The 22596-nt window shown below is 40.2% G+C and overlaps 1 protein-coding gene across 4 annotated transcripts in view; it reads left to right on the forward strand.

The window, feature by feature from the left end:
* si:ch211-247n2.1 (calcium-activated potassium channel subunit beta-2) overlaps window positions 1-22596 on the forward strand; it is a 53286-nt gene that overhangs the window by 17866 nt on the left and 12824 nt on the right. For 3 of the 4 annotated variants that reach the window (XM_060941572.1, XM_060941569.1, XM_060941571.1), the window contains exon 1: window positions 9544-10093. The exons of the other annotated variant lie outside the window; for it this stretch is intronic. In XM_060941572.1, coding sequence (XP_060797555.1) covers window positions 10029-10093 — 65 coding nt within the window. In that variant the 5' untranslated portion in view covers window positions 9544-10028. Of the gene's footprint in view, window positions 1-9543; window positions 10094-22596 lie in introns of those variants that run through there. 4 annotated transcript variants of the gene reach the window in all.

A 22596-nucleotide genomic window follows, 5' to 3' on the forward strand; every position in this document is an offset into this window, starting at 1 on the left:
AAACGATGCAAGGAGACCTTTAAGGGAGACACATTATGAAAAACTCACTTTTTCAGTGCTTATTCACATACTGACACATTTGACACATACTGGTATCTGCCTACCAACCCACAAACTCTGAAATAAAACAACCCAGTCAGTTTCTTTTGCGCTGCCTATTTCAGAAAACATGCTTCAACAAGCCATTCAGATTTGGCTCCCCTTTCTATGTCATAAAGTGGAGCTCATTAGAGTTATGCCACTCCCTCATCTGAGTATCTCCACTCATAGCTTGAGAACTGCATTTGTGAATGAATATTCATGAGAAAAGTGCTACCTGATTGGCCAGCGGAAAGGGAGGAGGAGAGGTGGCTCATTATCATTTAAAGGAACAGGCACTCAAATTGGCTGCTGTGAATAGGGCTGTTTAGACAGGGTGAGAAGGGAGTTGTGGTGCTTTATTCTTGTGATATTTTGACCAAAGCATGTCACAGAAATTTCATTAAGACTTCAGGGAACTGTCAAATCGTGGAAAATGGGTATGTCGTTTTTATACTCTTTTTTATCTCATCATCTCTAGCCGCTTTATCCTTCTACAGGGTCGCAGGCAAGCTGGAGCCTATCCCAGCTGACTACGGGCGAAAGGCGGGGTACACCCTGGACAAGTCGCCAGGTCATCACAGGGCTGACACATAGACACAGACAACCATTCACACTCACATTCACACCTACGGTCAATTTAGAGTCACCAGTTAACCTAACCTGCATGTCTTTGGACTGTGGGGGAAACCGGAGCACCCGGAGGAAACCCACACGGACACGGGGAAAACATGCAAACTCCACACAGAAAGGCCCTCGCTGGCCCCGGGGCTCGAACCCAGACCTTCTTGCTGTGAGGCGACAGCGCTAACCACTACACCACCGTGCCGCCCTCTTTTTTATTTATTTATTTATTTATTTTTGTGTGTGTACTGCAGTAATTGATACTGGTTCACTGTATCTCATGCCTTTGTGTGGGTAGTTGGAGAGTGTTACATAGGTAGTTATACTTGAGTGTCTATCGAACCTAAATGACATGGTGTGTGTCATTCAAGTATGATTTTGTGATTTAAAAAATCAGTGTAGGGCTAAGCATGTTGAGGCAGCAGGTGTATTTGCATCAGATATGTGAGATTTAGGTTCAGGAACCCTCCTCTGAAGTATCTTCCCTGGGAACTACAGTAGTCTTAATGTAGTCCTGGTTGTATTAGAATCCTTGTGACAGTCCAAAGTTAGAAATGTAAAATAAAACATATACAGGGGTGGCACGGTGGTGTAGTGGTTAGCGCTGTCGCCTCACAGCAAGAAGGTCCGGGTTCGTGCCCCGTGGCCGGCGAGGGCCTTTCTGTGCGGAGTTTGCATGTTCTCCCCGTGTCCGCGTGGGTTTCCTCCGGGTGCTCCGGTTTCCCCCACAGTCCAAAGACATGCAGGTTAGGTTAACTGGTGACTCTAAATTGACCGTAGGTGTGAATGTGAGTGTGAATGGTTGTCTGTGTCTATGTGTCAGCCCTGTGATGACCTGGCGACTTGTCCAGGGTGTACCCCGCCTTTCGCCCGTAGTCAGCTGGGATAGGCTCCAGCTTGCCTGCGACCCTGTAGAACAGGATAAAGCGGCTAGAGATAATAAGATGAGATGAGATGAAACATATACAGCTCTAGAAAAAAATTAAGAGACCACTTCAATTTTTTCTTAAATCAGCAACTCTATTTATGACAGCCATTTCATTCCAGTGTCTGTGGTGGAATTCCAACACAAGCACACCTCATTCTACTTAATGAGGTACGAATTAGGTGATCACCGGAACCAAATCTTATTTAACGAGGAAAAGTATAAAAAACACTGCTGTATTATCACTATCCTCTTGCAATAGGACCAGTTTGGATGGCAAAAACATTGCTAGTAGTACCTTAAATTTAATTGGAATACAAAAATATCTATTCACCATGCAAAAAGAGTTAAAAAGAAAAGTTTTGAGTGAGAAAAAGGAGGATTCAATTATGGCTTTACTGGCAGAGGGATATAGTGACCGTCACGTTGCTTCCATCCTCAAAATTTCAAAGATGGCAGTTCATAAGAACAAGGTCAAGCAGCAGACATTGGGGACAACAAAGTTACAGACTGGCAGAGGGCAAAAATGACTCTCCACTGACCGGGATGATTGTCAACTCCTTCAAATGTCACTCAATAACTGTCGGTGACCTACAAGAAGAATGGCAAATGGCAGCTGGGGTTAAGTGCACGGCAAGGACAGTTTGAAACAGGCTCCTCCAGATGGGGTTGAAGTCATGCAAAGCTGGAAAAAAGCCCTTCATCAGTGAGAAGTAAAGAAGAGCCAGGCTGAGGTTTGCTAAAAACCATAAGGATTGTAACGTAGAGGACTGGAGTAAGGTCATCTTCTCTGATGAGTCCAATTTTCAGCTTTCCCATCAACTGGTCGGCTAATGGTTAGACAGAGACCTAGAGAGGCCTCAAGCCACAGTGTCTCACACCCATGGTGAAATTTGGTGGAGGATCAGTGATGATTTCAGGGTGCTTCAGCAAGGCTGGAATGGGGCAGATTTTTGTTTGGGAAGGACACATGGATCAAGCCATGTACAAGGTTATCATGGGAGAAAACCTGGTTCCTTCCGCTCTGACAGTGTTCCCCAACTCTGAGGACTGGGTTTTCCAGCAGGACAATGCTCCATGCCACACAACCAGGTCAATCAAGATGTGGATGGAGGACCACAAGATCAAGATCCTGTCATCGTCAGCCCAATATCCAGACCTGAACCCCACTGAAAATCTCTGGGATGTGATCAAGAGGAAGATGGATAGTCACAAGCCATCAAGCAAAGCTGAGCTGATTGAATTTTTGCCCCAGGAGCGGCATAAAGTCACCCAAGAGCAACATGAAAGACCCCTTACAGAAAAAACACATGAACTTTACATGTGATTTCTCACATGTGAAATATGTGGAAAATGTGTTTTGCACATGGGAAGCATGTAGTTTTGGCCCAATTTTATGTGAGTCACATGTGGGAATGTTTTACACATGTGGTAACATGTTTTCCACATGTGCTCTACATGGTAACACATGTGGTAACATGTGATCATGTGAAATACATGGGAAATTCATGTGTTTTTTTCTGTAAGGTGGGGAGCATGCCAAGACGCATGAAAGCTGTGATTAATGTCAGGGTTATTCCACCAAATATTGATTTCTGAACTCATCCTAAGTTCAAACATTAGTTTTGTGTTGTTTAAAATGGAATATGATCTTAATTTCTATGCATTATTCAAGGACTGAAAACAGGTAATCTTTTTTGTTATTTTGACCAGTTGACATTTTCTGAGATTAAATGCTCTAAGTGACAATATTTTTATGTGGAATTTGGGGAAAATGTTGTTAGTAGTTTATGGAATAAAACAAAAATGCTCATGTTCCTCAAACACATACCTATAAATAGTAAAACCAGAGAAAATGATAATTTTGCAGTGGTCTCTTAATTTTTTCCAGTATGATCATGTAGAAGCAAAAGGGAAATGAATAGCATACAGGTTCATTCCAATGGAACATAAAAAGCCAAAGCATGCATGAAGAATTTTTCCATTTGACCTTCCCAACCTGTAGCCATACCAACGCTGACAAGCCAGTGTTCTGAGCTATATCAGGAAGTGTATGTGAATAAATGGCATATCTCTGTCAGAGTCCCAAAGTTATCTCTCTATGACACCTGGCATACTGTGACTTTTTTTTTATTTAATAGAGTACATTACGTACATTACAGGCATTTAGCATTTATCCAGAGTGACATATAACAAGTACACACGCATACCCAGTGCCTGGGGAGCGGTTGGGGGTTAGGTGCCTTGCTCAAGAGTTTTCCTACCAGTCCTGGGAATCGAACCAGCAATCCTTTGGGTCCCCAGGCTGCTTCGCTAATCTTTAGATCATGGCTGCCCCCTTGCAAACAGATATGCATTAAAAGTAATATGTGCATTTGTTTTTTTTTTTTTTATTTATCTTGAATTAAGTCATGAAATAGCAATTACTACAAACTTTATTTATATCACCGTCAGCAAAATTTGTGCATGGCTCATTAGGAAAATTATTATGAAGTGTGTGTGTGTGTGTGTGTGTGTGTGTGTGTGTGTGTGTGTGTGTGTGTGTGTGTGTGTGTGTGTGTGTGAAAACCCAGGCTAAACCTTCCAAAACAAGCATTCCCAAAGTCCATCATGCCATTTAAAAGAATAAGGACAAGTTAAACAGGATGCTCTGGTGCCAGTTGCAGCACTCATTGCCAGTGGCCTGGGGCAATTCTGTTACAACAAATGAATGCTCATAATGGCTCAGTAACATCCCACACTTAATCACATTCATCTGGCTTCCATACCATCATAGAATGATTGCAATTAATTCTCATTAACCTGGATGATACAACACAGCTCCAACTTATCCTTGATCTCAGGCAGAGTCTCTTTCAAGCAAAATATGATTAATTAGTATAGCCAATTCTTGAACCAGATTTCAATATATAAAATACATTTCCCCATAATATCTACATCCATCCATTATCTGTAGCCACTTATCCTGTTCTACAGGGTTACAGGCAAGCTGGAGCCTATCCCAGCTGACTATGGGCGAGAGGCAGGATACACCCTGGACAAGTTGGCAGGTTACTGCAGGGCTGACACAGAGACAACCATTCACACCTACGGTCAATTTAGAGCCACCAATTAACCTAACCTGCATGTCTTTGGACTGTGGGGGAAACCGGAGCACCCGGAAGAAACCCATGTAGACACGGGGACAACATGCAAACGCCACACAGAAAGGCCCTCGCCAGCCGCTGGGTTTGAACCCAGGACCTTCTTGCTGTGAGGCAGCAGTGCTAACCACTACACCACTGTGCCACCCCATAATATATACATAATACATATGTATATATGTATTATGTATATACATAATATATCGCTGGTGGGTTTTTAGGCTAATAAAGGCTACAAGTAAGAGCATTCAGTTTCCTTCTCCATACACAACTAATAAATATAATAGAGAGAGAGAGATGTCATTTACTATTTAATTTCTTAATGAGCACTGGTCTTTCATTTAAATGTGAGGAATGTAACTGGATATGAATGCATTGTAGATTATAGATCCATAAATAATGTGCTCTATACAGATATGAACAGGAGACACATTATTCAGATATCAGACAGATATGAAGATTGCAGGAAAAAGAAAAGCCATAAATGTATGGTGAAGTATTTACAGCATCCTTAGTAACTGCCTGGTCAGGGCCCTAGTGCTAGTTTGTTTATATTTGGGGAAATAGAACCAACTAAATTATTAGAAAATATCACTAGTAGGTACAAACTAAAATAATAATTGCACAAACAGATATATGGATATGGGATATATGGATATGGATATTTGGAGCTATAAGCAGATGCCTATGAGCCATTGCACTCCTGGTAATTGCTACATTTTTAGAAAAACAGTTCCAACAATGAAATGTTCTCCTAAAGTCAGTTTTAAAAGCTGGAACCAGTCCAAAGAACACTTCAAGAATAATTTTTCAGCAAGAGGGCCCAAATCAATGTAGTTTCCTGCTTTTTCTAACCAGGTAGCAAATATACTGTAGGTCAAGTGCACTGTTGATATATTGAGACAGTAGTAGCTCCTTAGTTAAGGATCCAAACTAGTGAATGGAAGGTGATGAATTTGAATTGTTCATCAACTCAAATGATGACAAGTTGTACCACTGCTAGTGATATTGAGCTAAATAATTATAGCTATTTCTCTGTATCGAAATCTGTATCACTTATAGTTGTTTAGAACCTGAGCTCTGACATTCATGCGGCAATCAGTTTTTAAATTATTTTTTTAAATGTATTGGTCATTTGTTTGATTACATGAGGAGGCTTGGGCACACATGGGCCCAGCTGGAAACAGTGGCGGTTCTAGACCAAAATTACTAGGGGGGCCGAGGTGGGGCCAGTGTTTTTTCAGGGGGGCACATATGGGCAAAACATGGCAATATTTAAGCGTTCAAAATGTTTTGTTTAGTTTATTTAAAACCAAAACAAAATACATTGAGCATAAATACAATGAGATAAACATTCTGTCTCAATAGCCTAAAAATAAAATAAATTGTGCTCAGTAAATCTTAAAACCATGTTTCTCTTTTTTGTAAAATAAGATTTCTATTTTTGCATACAATGAACCTTTTCTTCAGACGTGGCTGCACTGGAGTGTTGTCCAAGCGCTTGCTGATATCTGGAGAAAGATGAATACAGTAAATATGAGAGTGCGACTGAGAACAACATTTATTTATCATTATTCATTTATTAATTTATTATTATATCTATTATTTGTATTTTATATTTATTAATTATTATTCAGACTTCACACTTTCAGGGTAGGCTATATGAATTGTAGGTCGACACTGCTCACACACATACATTTGTTCAACATCACAAACCTGATGGTGCTGTACTTGATATGCATGGTGAATCTGGCTGTCCCAATGACTTGTTGGGTTGTCCCTCATTCTGTCCCTCAATCTGATCCTGAATGTCTTCATCCTCACTCTCAGATTGCTTTTCAGATGCCTCACTTTCCACCTCTCCAACCACCACCTCTGGCTCTCTCTCCACCTCTGGCTCTCTCTCCTCTTTCATAATCTTCATCTTCCTTACTCTCTCTATGTTGCTTTTTGCCAACAGGGGCAAAAAAGGACATAATGTCCTTCTTGCTCCTTTCCATGATGATAGCCCACAGTAGGTCTATACTAAAAAGTAAACGGAGAGGAATGTAGCCTCTACATATCAAAAGGCCATTAAAGTTTTACAAGAAGGTTAAACACTGTCGGTTATTTTACCCATTTCCCAAAAATATTAAGTTAGGCTACTTATTGCTGTGCAACGCACTTTTAAGAAAGCGCAATAAAACGGATTTATTATTGTAGTGAACAACAACAGTAAAACACGGATATGTGCAAACACTGACGTTACGAAATTGAATAATTTTCCTTACCTTCGCCTCTTGGCAGTAGCCTAGTCCTTGCAGGGCCGCAGCTGTTATCTCTCACGTCCGAAGTTTACAATTCGCGCTGCTGCGGGTCTTTCTGCTGCAGGTAACAGTGCGCGTGTAGCGCTTTAAGGAGTCCGTGTAGAACACTCCGTCATGTCAGTTCCGATCTTCGAGCCAGCGCACGTCAAAATTAATAAATCTTGTTTATTAAAGAGAACCCAGTTAAACAAATGAGACAAAAATATTATACTTGTTCATTTATTTATTGAGGAAAATGATCCAATATTACATATCTGTGAGTGGCAAAAGTATGTGAACCTCTAGGATTAGCAGTTAATTTGAAGGTGAAATTAGAGTCAGGTGTTTTCAGTCAATGGGATGACAATCAGGTATGAGTGGGCACCCTGTTTTATTTAAAGAACAGGGATCTATCAAAGTCTGATCTTCACAACACATGTTTGTGGAAGTGTATCATGGCACGAACAAAGGAGATTTCTGAGGACCTCAGAAAAAGCATTGTTGATGCTCATCAGGCTGGAAAAGGTTACAAAACCATCTCTAAAGAGTTTGGACTCCACCAATCCACAGTCAGACAGATTGTGTACAAATGGAGGAAATTCAAGACCATTGTTACCCTCCCCAGGAGTGGTCGACCAACAAAGATCGCTCAAGAGCAAGGTGTGTAATAGTCGGCAAGGTCACAAAGGAACCCAGGGTGACTTCTAAGCAACTGAAGGCCTCTCTCACATTGGCTAATGTTAATGTTCATGAGTCCACCATCAGGAGAACACTGAGCAGCAATGGTGTGCATAGCAGGCTTGCAAGGAGAAAGCCACTGCTCTCCAAAAAGAACATTACTGCTCGTCTGCAGTTTGCTAAAGATCACATGGACAAGCCAGAAGGCTATTGGAAAAATGTTTTGTGGATGGATGAGACCAAAATAGAACTTTTTGGTTTAAATGAGAAGCGTTATGTTTGGAGAAAGGAAAACACTGCATTCTAGCATAAGAACCTTATCCCATCTGTGAAACATGGTGGTGGTAGTATCCTGGTTTGGGCCTGTTTTGCTGCATCTGGGCCAGGACGGCTTGCCATCATTGAAGGAACAATGAATTCTGAATTATACCAGCGAATTCTAAAGGAAAAATGTCAGGACATCTGTCCATGAACTGAATCTCAAGAGAAGGTGGGTCATGCAGCAAGACAACGACCCTAAGCACACAAATCATTCTACCAAAGAATGGTTAAAGAAAAATAAAGTTAATGTTTTGGAATGGCCAAGTCAAAGTCCTGACCTTAATCCAATCGAAATGTTGTGGAAGGACCTGAAGCGAGCAGTTCATGTGAGGAAACCCACCAACATCCCAGAGTTGAAGCTGTTCTGTACGGAGGAATGGGCTAAAATTCCTCCAAGCCGGTGTGCAGGACTGATCAATAGTTACCGGAAACATTTAGTTGCAGTTATTGCTGCACAAGGGAGTCACACCAGATACTGAAAGCAAAGGTTCACATACATTTGCCACTCACAGGTATGTAATATTGGATCATTTTCCTCAATAAATTAATGACCAGGTATAATATTTTTGTCTCATTTGTTTAACTGGGTTCTCTTTATCTACTTTTAGGTCTTGTGTGAAAATCTGATGATGTTTTAGGTCATATTTATGCAGAAATATAGAAAATTCTAAAGGGTTCACAAACTTTCAAGCACCACTGTGTATATATATATATATATATATATATATATATATATATATATATATATATATAGTAATGCAGGAATCTTATGTGCTTTTTATATATGGGCAGTGGGAACAAGTTGTGCCCCGAACAAGTTGCACCCACTCTCTAAACACAAAAGTGAACACATGCAAATCAGTGATTAGAAGCTTGTTTTTAACTTGCTTTACTGTCCTCTCACTGCTTGTTTCTGTTTAAATGCTTGGTGATCTGGTGGTAAATCCAACTTTCACTTCCAGCAAACTGTCTCGTCTCGTCTTCTTCCGCTTATCCAGGACCGGGTCGCGGAGGCAGCAGTCTAAGCATGGAAGCCCAAACTTCCCTTTCCCCAGACACCTCGGCCAGCTCCTCGGGAAGAACACCGAGGCGTTCCCAGGCCAGCCGAGAGACATAGTCCCTCCAGCGTGTCCTGGGTCTTCCCCGGGGCCTCCTCCAGCAAACTGATTCACTCCAAATGATGTGTTATTCGGGGAAGATTTTAGATTTTAGATTTTTTAGATTCATTTTAAATTGAAAAAGCAAACATTGATCTGCATCTCCCCACAACTGGATGAGGGTAAGAACTACTTCTTTAGTCCAGTTATCACTGTGATTGGCTTGGGAATCACTTGACTCCATTGTTTAAAGGCAGAGACGTTCAACACGGAAAAGACTCAAGAAGAACTGACCACCGAATTTGCCACAAAGCGGTCTTGTGCAGATCATAAATGACCCGGATAAACACTTGCCACTGATTGTGTTTAGATGGTAAGCAGGAACAACCTGCACCCGGAACAAGTTGCACCACCTCATAAAGTGGAATAAGTTGCCCCCACCGGTGTCATTTTGTTCTGGAACAAATTGCATTTACGGTAGCTGGGCATTGGGGCAACTTGTTCCAGTGCAAGTGCCCATGTAAAAGCAGCTTTAGTACAGCTCATAATGCAAGCCTTTTTGTTTGGCATGTGCATCAGACTCTAATTTATCACAGTTATTATTTAAAGCTTTTTACTCTACTGCCTCAGAATGACTTTGGCCTAAATGAAGAAGATTAACAGCCTGCTGAGAGGATTCCTAACCAGAGGCTGGAATGGAAGAACCAAATGATAGCTGCTGTCAAAAGCCCTCCCCTTCTGCCCACAAAACAATATTGACAAACGAGTGTGGGGCGCTTGTCCCAGGAGTGGCATGTCAGTCTTTTATTGCCAGTTAGCCTGGCCCTGCTGAACAATCTGTAGACAGAAGCCTGACCATGCTTAAAGCGCTGGAGTAATGGCTGCTTCTTACTGCGACTGCACCTCATCCTATACCTGCCAGAGACAACTAAACGAATGCAGGTATTTCAATATACAACCCCACTTTTGGATAAAACTAAAATAAAAAGGATAAATCTTTTGGATAGATGTAGGAGGAAAATTCGCTCAGACTTCTCCAGTTAGCGGGCTGCTCTGTCAGTGTAGAGCAAATATTTGCCGCGAGACAGCTGGCAGGAATGTTTTCCTTAACAGTAAATGATGTTAAAAAAAAATCACTGACAGTGTGAACAAATCCTCAGTTAGTGATCTACAAGATAAGAACAGCAGAAGGACTTATTTATTCAGTGTTTATAGGACTTAATATTGCATGGACGGTGACACTATCCATGATGTTCTATGGATTTTATTGCCTGTAAGTGGGGGAATTAATCAAACAGCAGTTTGGGTGGAACTTCAGTAGTTTAAAATAATGGGTTTTTTTTTTTAAGAATACATATAACTTAAACCAAGAGCTGAAAGCAAAGTTGGTGTTTTGTTTTACTTTAGAGTATACCGTGCCCTAAAGGTAAGGTCTTTGAAGCTTCTTTATTAAATTTTAAGTTTATGCTGTCCATATGTAAGTTATTCAGCATATGGACTTTATAAGTTACAGGCTTACAATCCTCGCTCTTGTAACTGTACACTTCTTCTTAGTTGCACTGTAAATATTTAATACTTCATAGTAGCTACTGAATAGCAGGCTTTAAAGTACAATACTGTCTGAGGCCAAATCTTTTAATGGTACCACGTTTAAAAATCTGCTGATATGTTTCAGTGATCATTGCGGAAACATTTGTTTTATAGCCCAGAGTAACAGTATTTCTTAGGTAATTATACAACTGTATATTCTTAGTGGATTATGCAATTGTCTTGTCAGTTATATGGGGTTTTTGTACTTATTATAGTATTATAAAAGGAGGTATTGTGTTTGTTTTATGAGGAATTGACAGGTGGCAATTTTTCTATTTCTGTTTTGAGTGTTTTTTGCCTTTGAAAAAAAAATTACAAGATTGTTAGGATCCTGCTACAATGAACAGTTTCCCTTTGGAATTGCGACTGCTTATTCCTCCTCTCTAACCATGTAATTTAGAGGTGAATACTGGTCTGGAAAGAGTAATTTTAGTGTGACGATCTGTGTTTAACTGGGAGTGATTGATGCTAAAATTACATAAAGATCAGAAAGAGGACATCATGGCAAAAAAGGACTGTTTGTAGAATTGCAATGATCCAATAGCTTTGTTCCTCCAAAATCACATCACTGTTTAAAACATAGCCCCAGCTGGAGGGGGAAAAACCCCAAAAAACAGAGATTTGCACTGAGCTTTTGACAGTGCCAACAACTATTATCCTTAGATTATCCTCTGTCACTGGGTTGCACCCAGAAATGTTTATTTATCATACTTATCATTACACACTCCTGTAACAATTAAATAGTGTCGGATTCAAAATGGGGTACTCACAAACTCAAAACCAAATCAAAAAATGCTTTAGTTCCCTGTCCTCTCTTGTACCATGTGACTGACCTTGTCACGCATTTATTGCAGATCAGAAAAGCAACTGGTTGTAAATTACATGTGAGAGATACCTCTGGATTACAGTGTAAAAGACACATTGACCTTCTCCAGCCAGATGTCATGACTTTTGGGAAACTGATCCCTTGCTCAGCATCAAGTTTATTTTATCCTTGTGGGCACATAAACCAGCTTTTCATAGCTCAATGCATTGCATTATTATCAATGTCATCGATGGCATACCGGTAATAAGAATTATGTCGGGCAAACTATTACACACACTTAAAGACAGATAGGCAGCTGCATTCGTGATTCCTAAAACCTTTTTTAAGTGTTTCAAGTCCATAATGCCATACTGGGTTCATTCCGTGTTATCCAAAACAGAAAAATCGCAATTCTTTTTTTAAAGCCAGAAAAAAGCCACTAAACTTCCAGTTTTGTCTTCTATTCTTTTGTGTAATTTGTACTTTGATTGGACAATGTGTGTACAGTCCATCTATGCTTAGTTTCTTCTCCAAAGCCATTTTCTGTTGAGGGGGCATTTGTGTAATCACTTGACACGACTGTCACTGATAGGCTGCATGAATCTGCATACATCTGGGCTAGAAAGAAATCAGCCCCAGCCTTGCTTCTTCATAACATTCCATTATGGTTTTTTTTTTCAATCATTAATGATGGTGGTGGTGTACATGGTTCCATGAAACCTCATATTAATGTTTTATTTATTTTTGAAAAACAGGAAGGAGCTTAGACCTACTAGCTCATTTATACCAGCCACGCCTGAATATCTCTTGATAAATGTTCTGTTGCTGCGAGTACTTTGATCATTGTGTTTTGGACAGCAAGGAAAACCTATTATTAATTCATAAAGTTCACACACACAAAAAAAATAATGAGCATCGCTAGCATTGGAGACAGCAAATGCTTACCTCAAAACTAACCTTTAATGTTATTAATGATAATATATTGCAGGATTATATTTATATTTATAATTATATTTGGCATTTGCCTTTATTTAACAAATATTCTCTGAAACTAACTGACACAAAGCCAAGGTTATTATTCACCGATATTCACTGAGCCTGAGGTGGATAATTGTTTTCATATATACACAGGTGATTTCATATATACACAGGTGTGTATTTCATAAATACACAGGTGATTATTAAAAAAAAAATCATTGTAGAACGTCCCTGAGAGTAGGTGGAACACTGAAGCATAGACAGGCGGGTAGTGATGGTAAATTCTGTCTCTTTTTATTTTTACAATAGCTTTTCAGCTCAAAGTTATGTCTTATCTTGTGCGTGCGCGGACACACACACACACACACACACACACACACACACACACACACACACACAGAGCATCAGTTAATGACAGGTGTGATCACTTTCCCACTCACCTTCCCCTGCCTTGTCCTCCATTCACAAATCGATGCTTGACCACGCCCCTGCTGCCATAATCGTATTTAAAAAAAATAATTTATTTCAAACTTCAAAAGTGGCATGTAAATTTAATAATGGTGCGGCGCAGACTTGTGTCACTTATCTATGCCGACTCACATAAAATACTTTGTTTGAAATAGATAAAATAAACCACAATTCCACCTTACCTTTGAATAGTTTTAGACCAAACTTCATAGCAGCTTTAGTACTTTTAGGAACAGCATTTTCTTTCATAATTTCTAATTCTTCCTCACTTACGGTGACAAAGCGATTGGCCGCCATTTTGCTGAGTCACTTGAGGTGATTATCAAGAAATAGTCTGAATTTCTCGACCAATCAATCAGCACATGATTTCCTATAATCACCTGCCTATTTATGGTAAAAAGTATTATAAAATTTAGTGGTGGATGTATTATTTTGGTTTTGTTTCTAAAAGCCTCTGTCAGAAGGTAAAGCATAAATCAAATTTAGAGCAACTACGACAGGCTATGTCTTTTGCAAAGTTGATTTTGCAAAAGACTTTACTTAAACCAAACAGAGAATATGTGGGTGAGCAGGAAAGGAGAGTAAACAATCAATGACCGAGACATATGGGGAAAAAGGTTTCTGTGGTCGGAAGTGTGTACAGAGTGTTTCATTAGGGTTTTTCCAACACTCACAGTTGGGTACAAGCAGGTTGGGCAAACACACACTGAAACAGTAATCATGAGCAAGTACTTTATCATAATCTATATTCAGGCAGACTGAGCTTGAAATACAAACAATAAAAACGCAAACAGAAGGAGACTAGAAAACATAGTTAACATGTGAAATAAGAAATGTGATATTAGGTAAAGAAATGTGTATTGGATGAGTGGGATAAGAAATAAGAAAAGTGTGATACAAGTAACTCTTCAACTATTGGATTAAAAAAACATTTATTTGATGGTGACAAATTTGGACTAAATGATAAACTGAATAGAATATCCAAGAAAGAAAGAAAGAAAGAAAAGGATAATGATCACAAGACTACCCAAAATGCCACACAGTTGGACAGTTGGAGTAAATGTGTATTGTTCTGTATTTTTTATAAACTTTTTTTTTTTTTTGCCAGAGATATATAACATTTAGGATTTTGAATATAATAGGTAACCAGGTTAGCTATTTTAGCCTTTAACATCTCCATAATTCTGTTTCATGAACAGGAACAGAAGGTCTCTCAGTGTGGAACCCTCAGATCTCAGATCAGTTTGGTTTACATAGCGACCGCTTTTGTTTATCCACCTGCATTTGCATCAGCAGCACAGTGGAAAGCGTTTAATATTCCATGCACTTTTATAAGCATGTGTTTAAATAGCATCCCATTCTAACCAACAGAGTAGAAACTTTCCATAATGAATCTCTCATTAGATCAATGACCTGAAAATGCTCTCATTAAAAGGTAATCACAGTTGTCTTGATGAGAATGGTAAATTAATACACAGGGGAAATGTCGTTGGAGTTTAAAACAATAATTGCATAGGGAGCTTTTTGTATAATGTGTTTTGCTGGATCTTTTTAAAGAAATTTTATACTTTTAACGAGACACAACCACTTCTAAAGGCCTCGGTCTACCTATGCAATAAAAGCTGCCAGAGTGCTGATTATGATAACATTTTTAATGTCATGTCAGTCATGCATGGCTTGCTGCTTGGTGAGCTTTTAGACAGCACAAGGACAAAGATGGCACAATGCAGGGACATACTTGTGTCTCATTGGTGGGTATGTAGTATATTACCAGAAGGTCAAATATCAAAATCGGATGAAAGTGGATTCAGTAACCACAGTGAGAATTTGCTAATTGAAAGAATTAAGAATGGAAAATTAACACACACACACACACACACACACATAGATTTAAGCACTGTGTAAAAGCAGAGTTACAGATGAGTGTATGCTATTTGTAAGGGCACAAAATCAACCTGAATAGAAAAATATGATAGCATATGAACCATCAAATTGTGTAATGTAGCGTATTTTGCATCAATAAATTGCTGTATTGTCTTGTGACAGTGATACCAATAATGAGATACGCATTGCAGTTATGAATACATATTTATTTTTTTCTTTAACACTGCATGCCATGCACCAGAAACAACACCATGACATTTATTATAGTGTGACTCTGCTGGGTGCCTGGTGGACAGCAGTGAACCAGCGCTTTCACTTTACATCATTACTATATAGTTATGATAGAATATTATGAGGGTGGCACGGTGGTGTAGTGGTTAGCGCTGTCGCCTCACAGCAAGAAGGTCCTGGGTTCGAGCCCCATGGCCGGCGAGGGCCTTTCTGTGCGGAGTTTGCATGTTCTCCCCGTGTCCGCGTGGGTTTCCTCCGGGTGCTCCGGTTTCCCCCACAGTCCAAAGACATGCAGGTTAGGTTAACTGGTGACTCTAAATTGAGCGTAGGTGTGAGTGTGAATGGTTGTCTGTGTCTATGTGTCAGACCTGTGATGACCTGGCGACTTGTCCAGGGTGTACCCCGCCTTTCGCCCGTAGTCAGCTGGGATAGGCTTCAGCTTGCCTGCGACCCTGTAGAATAGGATAAAGCGGCTAGAGATGATGAGATGAGATGAGAATATTATGAATATTATCGGACATAAGAACTAATTGATATCAATCCACAGTAGTTTTAGATTATCTAAAACACTTAGGAAAGATGTTCAGACTTGCTATTTAACTACACAATAATGATGTTTACACGAGTGTGCAGAGTAAGAAATCGTTCAGGTAAAAAAAGCATACAATGCAATGATATGCTGCCCACTCTGGAAAAAAAAAAAAAAACAGTAGGATAAAAATCTTCAGGGAAAAAAAACCTACTGGAAAACATACTCCTCGACCGAATGCAGGGTATGAGCTCCAAGGGTTAGAGCTGCAATCTTTATATTTCAAACTTGATACTGTATGTCAAACAGTTGTCTGGTTACAACTGTCAGTTGTCCAACAAGCTAGTGGACTGATAAAACTGTTTTAACTAGTTTTATATGAAACTGCTGTGAATATTTTCAGTAAAATGGTTTAGCAAATAATCCCACATTATTTAAAAAAAAAAGCAAATTAAAAATAAGTGCGGGCGGCACGGTGGTGTAGTGGTTAGCGCTGTCGCCTCACAGCAAGAAGGTCTGGGTTCGAGCCCCGGGGCCGGCGAGGGCCTTTCTGTGTGGAGTTTGCATGTTCTCCCCGTGTCCGCATGGGTTTCCTCCGGGTGCTCCGGTTTCCCCCACAGTCCAAAGACATGCAGGTTAGGTTAACTGGTGACTCTAAATTGACCGTAGGTGTGAATGTGAGTGTGAATGGTTGTCTGTGTCTATGTGTCAGCCCTGTGATGACCTGGCGACTTGTCCAGGGTGTACCCCGCCTTTCGCCCGTAGTCAGCTGGGATAGGCTCCAGCTTGCCTGCGACCCTGTAGGACAGGATAAAGCGGCTAGAGATAATGAGATGAAATGAAAAATAAGTGCTGGATAAAACCCCATCTATCTTATGTAAGTAAACATACACATTTCGTTGTCTGATGATCAAGTGTTTATGAGATACACTGCCTTGCACTTATGATTGGGTTCCCTGTGGTGCTACCTGTACATTGTTTGTACATACGCACGGACGTCAGATGGTCATAAAAGCTACCAAAATCAGGTCGATGCATTATCATATTCTCTTAAGTATGGCGCTTCACTTCACATGCAGGGAGCTCCACTATGAAAGTTGTATCCATAATAACTTTTATTATTTGTACATAATAAACTCATTATGTAAGGACTATGACACTTCCAGATGTGCTGTACTTAGAACATAATCAATGACAGGTGGTGTGATACCAACACCAAGTTCATTATTTACCAATAACAGCACATCTTAAAGTATTATATTTGTCTTATACCAGAAGAAATTGCCAAAGTTTACTTTTTTTATTTATTAAAGAATAACAAGCCATACTTTTTGCCCATTTATAGTTATGCTTAATGGTGTGAAACGTCCATGAAACAAGTTAGTTCCTGTTATGACCTACATTATAGCAGCTATAAACACTTGGTCTCTCTGTATGCCTTGAATTTAATAAGACAGAAAAATGCAGCTTATGTTACAGAGAAAGTCCTCTGTCCTCAGACTTTTCTATGGTGGAAAACTAAAAGAACAGCTTTACCTCTTACAAAGCATGACACTGGAGGCTCCTTCTAAAATGATAAATAAATGTCTCCTGCTAGAACAATCAATTCTTACATGTCTGAGGCTACATCCACACGACAACGGCAACGAGATTTTTTTTTTTTAAATATCGCGTCCACATGGGCAACGGATCAGTAAAATATCAGATACATATGGCAACGCAGCGCTTGCTGAAAACGATGCAATACACATGCCACACCTCTACGTGCGCTGTAAGACGGTCCCAACGGAGACACCAGAACAATAGAAGAAGTAGACGGATGCGCATAAACCCCTTCTTCTGTAGCATCAGCCACATAAAGTTTTGATTATTAATCAGTAGCGTAAAACGAAAGACGCGGAAAGAGGAATGAATGGGGGTAGATGGAAGCTGGTACGCCAACATTCTGACATCCTCCAGAATTCTTTAATGGTCCGGAATAAATTGAATGCTACACGTTGATGGATTACTTTGTTCTTCTACGCCCTTTTTGAGGAATGTATTGTCGGACTTAAACCAACATCTGAAGAGGTGAGATCGCTCCTTTTTTTTCCTATTTTTGCTGGCGGGATTGTTTTTGTTTTTGGAAAGCGCACGGGCGGTGCGCGGTTTGGTACTGCTTCCGCAGTGTTTGGACTAAAGACTCTGCCCTAAGGGCTATTTTCTCTCTCTCTCTCTCTCTCTCTCTCTCTCTCTCTCTCACTTTGCACCATTACACAATAAATATTCACAGTGAAAATATTTTGTAAGTGCGTTTCATGAACCAAGTTATAGGATTTGTTGACAACTCGCATTGAGTTCGTTACACTTCTACCCAGTGTGAAGCACTGACAGTCATGTGGTTGTGATGTCATCGTAAACAAATCCGTTCTACTCATCCAGACGACTTCGCAACGGCGCTGTTGCCAGATTTTTCCACTCTGGAACCCGTTCTCAAAAGATTTCGTTTTGGGGCACCCAAAACGCCGGTGCCGTGTGGACGCCAGGCCGAAACGATAAACAATTTTATCAGATTCACCTGAATCCGTTGCCGTGTGGACAGGGCCTTAAATAACAACAGAGTATAATAATATACAGTAATTATAAGCATTAGGCTTATATCATGGGGAGTTTTTACTATAGAAATAATAATATATTAGAATAAGTGTATTCATATCAACTTTAATATAAATTATTTGTCTTGCAGCCTTGCTATTGTTAGAACTGTTGTCATAGAAAACCATCAACCTTTTAACCGATCAAATTTGGGAATGCAACACTGTGGTATAACCAGTGCTACAGGCCATAAATAGTAGTAGTAGTAGTTAAAGAAAGTAAAATGGGATTGTGATTCATAATCATTCTGCAGCATGGTCACATTCTTTCCAGAAACCGAAATTATTTTATTTTAACCTCATCAACAACTTGTGTCACAATTTCATGCAAAATTAGACATGTAATTATGCATTAAATAAATGTTGTGAGCAGGGGATTGAAGAACTAATGAAAATAACATTGCTAACGAGGCCCAGTGGACACAGTGCACCATAAAAACACACTTTATTTTTATTTTCTCCTTCATAGCTTTAACCAGAGGAAAAAGGTAAATCAGTGAGTCCTAGACACTGCTTGGGGATTCATTTTCTTTTAAATGTGGAGATACCTGTTTTTCTTAAGCTACTAATTTATCAGTTTGGGTGGTAAAACAGAAATTGATGCCGTTCAGTCTTCAGTGCTTAAAGCAGATATGCAGAACCTTTATTTTTAAATAAATTTCTGAGTGGATAGTATCTCCATCCTTGACTCTTGTATGCTGCATAAATGGGAATAAAAAATATATATTTTTGAGAGTTAAAATCGACCGCAAAGTTGGCATTCGAGCTGCCCCGCTGAGCCAGCCAGCCCTGAGTGCGTGACGTCACAGTGGTAACCGGTTTTAAGGCCGAGGCCTTTGACAGCTATAGACCAAAGTCATATAAATAAACATTTATGGTGAAGGTAAGAAATACCGTCACCGACTTGCTCAACTAAGACTGATTTGACTTCACTGATTGTGAGTTGACTCTCATTAAAACAGGATAGGTATTATAACTTATGCAACATACATGTACATGCATGCATTTTCACTGATAAAACGTAAAAGGCGAATTAAATAATCAGATGAACTGAGACAATCACATTCTGAAGCAAATTAAATAATCTTATACCGGTAACTAAACACACAATACAAGTTACATGTATTAATCTAAATGCAGGTAAACAACGTGTTGTTTTATCCAAATGAGAGTTGGAGCTTACCCGTCTGTGTTCTCGCTTCTTGAAGGCCAATATTGTGGCCGATTGTTTTTGAAACAATCTGACTTTTAGTTGTTTGTTCAGTTCTTCGTTCATTCACTTCTTCCATGTAAGGGCGAGATGGCAGCAATATCCAGTTTAGAAATCAGATGGCTGCTCCACTCATTCTCTCCATACTGTGTAGTCCGCCATTACTGCTGGGCTCAGGCAATTACTAAAACCCGAGACGGAACGGGACATCACCGGTTTTAGCAACAACCGCGGGGAGGTCACTGCCCGAGCGATATGTTCCGTCCCGTTCCATCCCGGGTTTTAGCAGCAACCCTTGGCTCGCTCTGGGAGGACTGGTGCAACTGAACTCACTTTCCTTTTAAAAATAAATAAATAAATAAATAAATAAAATACTTTCCTTTTCTTGTTTTCTTTTCCTTTAATTGTTGGTACTGCACCCTCTTTCAATATGGGCTTATAGCCAATGCTCCTCAACAGATCAGAGGTCTCGTACGAGTCTTCAGTAAAATGAGCAGAGGAGAGACCACTTCATAGGCGTTCAATGTGCCCGTGAACTTCTCGCAAAACTCGTCCAAATCTTTGCAGTTTGAACATTCTTGAACCATGAATGCAACATAAATCCACCTTCTGTCATGTTGCTGCACCGGCCAGCAACACATCTATGTGGCATGGCGATAAATTAGCTCAAAATGGAGAATCGGAGTTGCAGTCAGCTCTGTGTTTTAGTATAGCGGAAATGGCAGTGAGACCGATAGCCTTCCTGCTGTGACGTTACGAATGTCAAGGTCATTCACTCAGACTGTTACCTATATGAATCATTTTAAATTATAAAAATTACTATATTAGATTTATTGTTAATGCTTAAAACTATTCCTTTGCCATTCTTGAGGTCTCAAGGCATTTGTAAACGAAAGTGAGGCCATGGCTCTGTGTATATGCTTTAAGTAACCTTCACTGGTAGCTGCATGGTTTCCACAAACAGTTGTGAGTAGGGAGGAGTTATAGAAGAAGAAGAAGAAGAAGAAACCTTTATTTGTCACATGCACAGTGAAATTCATCCTCTGCATTTAACCCATCGGAAGCAGTGAACACATGCACACACACACACACACAGAGCAGTGGGCAGCCACACTACAGTGCCCAGGGAGCAGTCAGGAGTTAGGTACCTTGCTCAAAGGCACTTCAGCCCAAGGTCACCCCACATCAACCTAACTGCATGTCTTTGGACTGTGGGGGAAACCGGAGCACCCGGAGGAAACCCACGCAGACACGGGGAGAACATGCAAACTCCACACAGAAAGGTCCTCGCCGGCCACTGGGCTCGAACCCAGAACCTTCTTGCTGTGAGGCAACAGTGCTAACCACTACACCACCGTGCCAATTACTATAATCAGTTAAGATTTTCAAGTGCTAGGCCTCTGGAAGGCAACTTTAACATGTTACTTAGCTACATGCACATTCACATATGGGCTCCGCCCTCTTAAGAACACTATATTTTTGTCTACACTGCACTTTATTGTCAGCCCAATAGGAATACACCTCAACAAGCATCCGTTTGCCCATAAAATGTCTTGATTAATCTCACAAAAAAGAACCTCATCTGCAAGCACGTAGGTACTAATTTTCTGAACACATCATCGCTATTTATAGCTGAACTTGGATGCTCGAGGGACACCAAAAACAAATAGCAGGGCATATTTGTTTTTAGGACTTGGTCAATTTGATGATGCATGCCTCGATTTTTTTTTTTTTAGAAAGATCCAGATGTTTTGGTAATGCTGTAAATGTCCCTGCTGATAAAATTCCAAAACATAATTGCACTTCAAGGGAATTACAAAGGCATATAGCATTTGGCTAAACTATTAAAACAATTATTTGTGATTCTGTTCAAATAGAAAATACTGCCACTAGCTCTCGGCCTACGCTATTATCCCAGTAATTCTCTCACTGCATCACTTACTTCCGTCATTCACTAGTACTCCAGTTACTACAGCCATCTACCAATTGACTCAGCTATGACCTCAATCAATCTGATTCCCTTAGTCACTCACTTACTCACTCATTCACTCACCTACTCCCTCACCCAGTGCCTCTGTCACTCAATCATTACATTACATTACATTACATTACATTACTGGCATTTAGCAGACGCTCTTATCCAGAGTGATGTACAACATACCCAGAGCAGCCTGGGGAGTAGTTGGGGGTTAGGTGCCTTGCTCAAGGGCACTTCAGTCAGTCCTTCTGGTCCCAAAGTTGCTTCTCTAACCATTAGGCCATGGTGTCCCCAATCACTCACCACAAACTTCATTGGAATTTTTCACTCATTCCCACAGTCATTTTCTCATTCACTCAGTAATTCCTACAGTTATTCACTCCTTAATTCTCCATTTCCTTCACCAAACCCTCATTTATTCATCAGTTATTGATTCAACTAATGCCTTGCCTCGACCATGATTTTTCCCTCAGTGTTTCACTCACAAATTCGTATAACCAGACAATCATTTATCCATCTGTCATTCTTTCACCTGATCCCTTGCCCAGAACCCTTACCCACTTATCTCTGTCATTCATTCACCCATTCACTTACCGAGATGCTCATGTATAACTCATTCGTTCACTCACTCACCCATTTCCTTACTCATGCCTCATTTACATGTTGCTAACTTACTTGCTCCCTCAAATACTCACTCACTCACTCACTCACTCACTCACTCACTCACTCACTCACTCACTCACTCACTCACTCACTCACTCTCTCACCAGGCCCATTTCAAGCTATTTGGAGGCCCTAGGCAAAGGGGGATCTGGGGCCCATAATTATCCCCCCCTCGACGAAAGGCCTTATGGCCGCCTACCCACTGAAGACTTAATAAATAAACATCACACATATTGTAATCATTCTTACGATTTTTACTTAATAAATGAACTCTTTACATCAGGGCTTTTCAAAGTGTGGGGCTTGCCCCCCCTGGGGGGCGCCAGAGTTCTTCAGGGGGGGCGCAACGTGAGAGACAAAATGGATCGATTTTTAGTACCTGAAGCTACAGGGAGTGAGGAGACAGAGTTTGGGCCAAGCAAAAAAACAGAGCCTCCAGGATGTTGCGATTTGCAACTTCAGCGCAAATTCAACCA

Source organism: Neoarius graeffei, chromosome 15 (genome assembly GCF_027579695.1).
Source record: "Neoarius graeffei isolate fNeoGra1 chromosome 15, fNeoGra1.pri, whole genome shotgun sequence".
Lineage (NCBI taxonomy): Eukaryota > Metazoa > Chordata > Actinopteri > Siluriformes > Ariidae > Neoarius > Neoarius graeffei.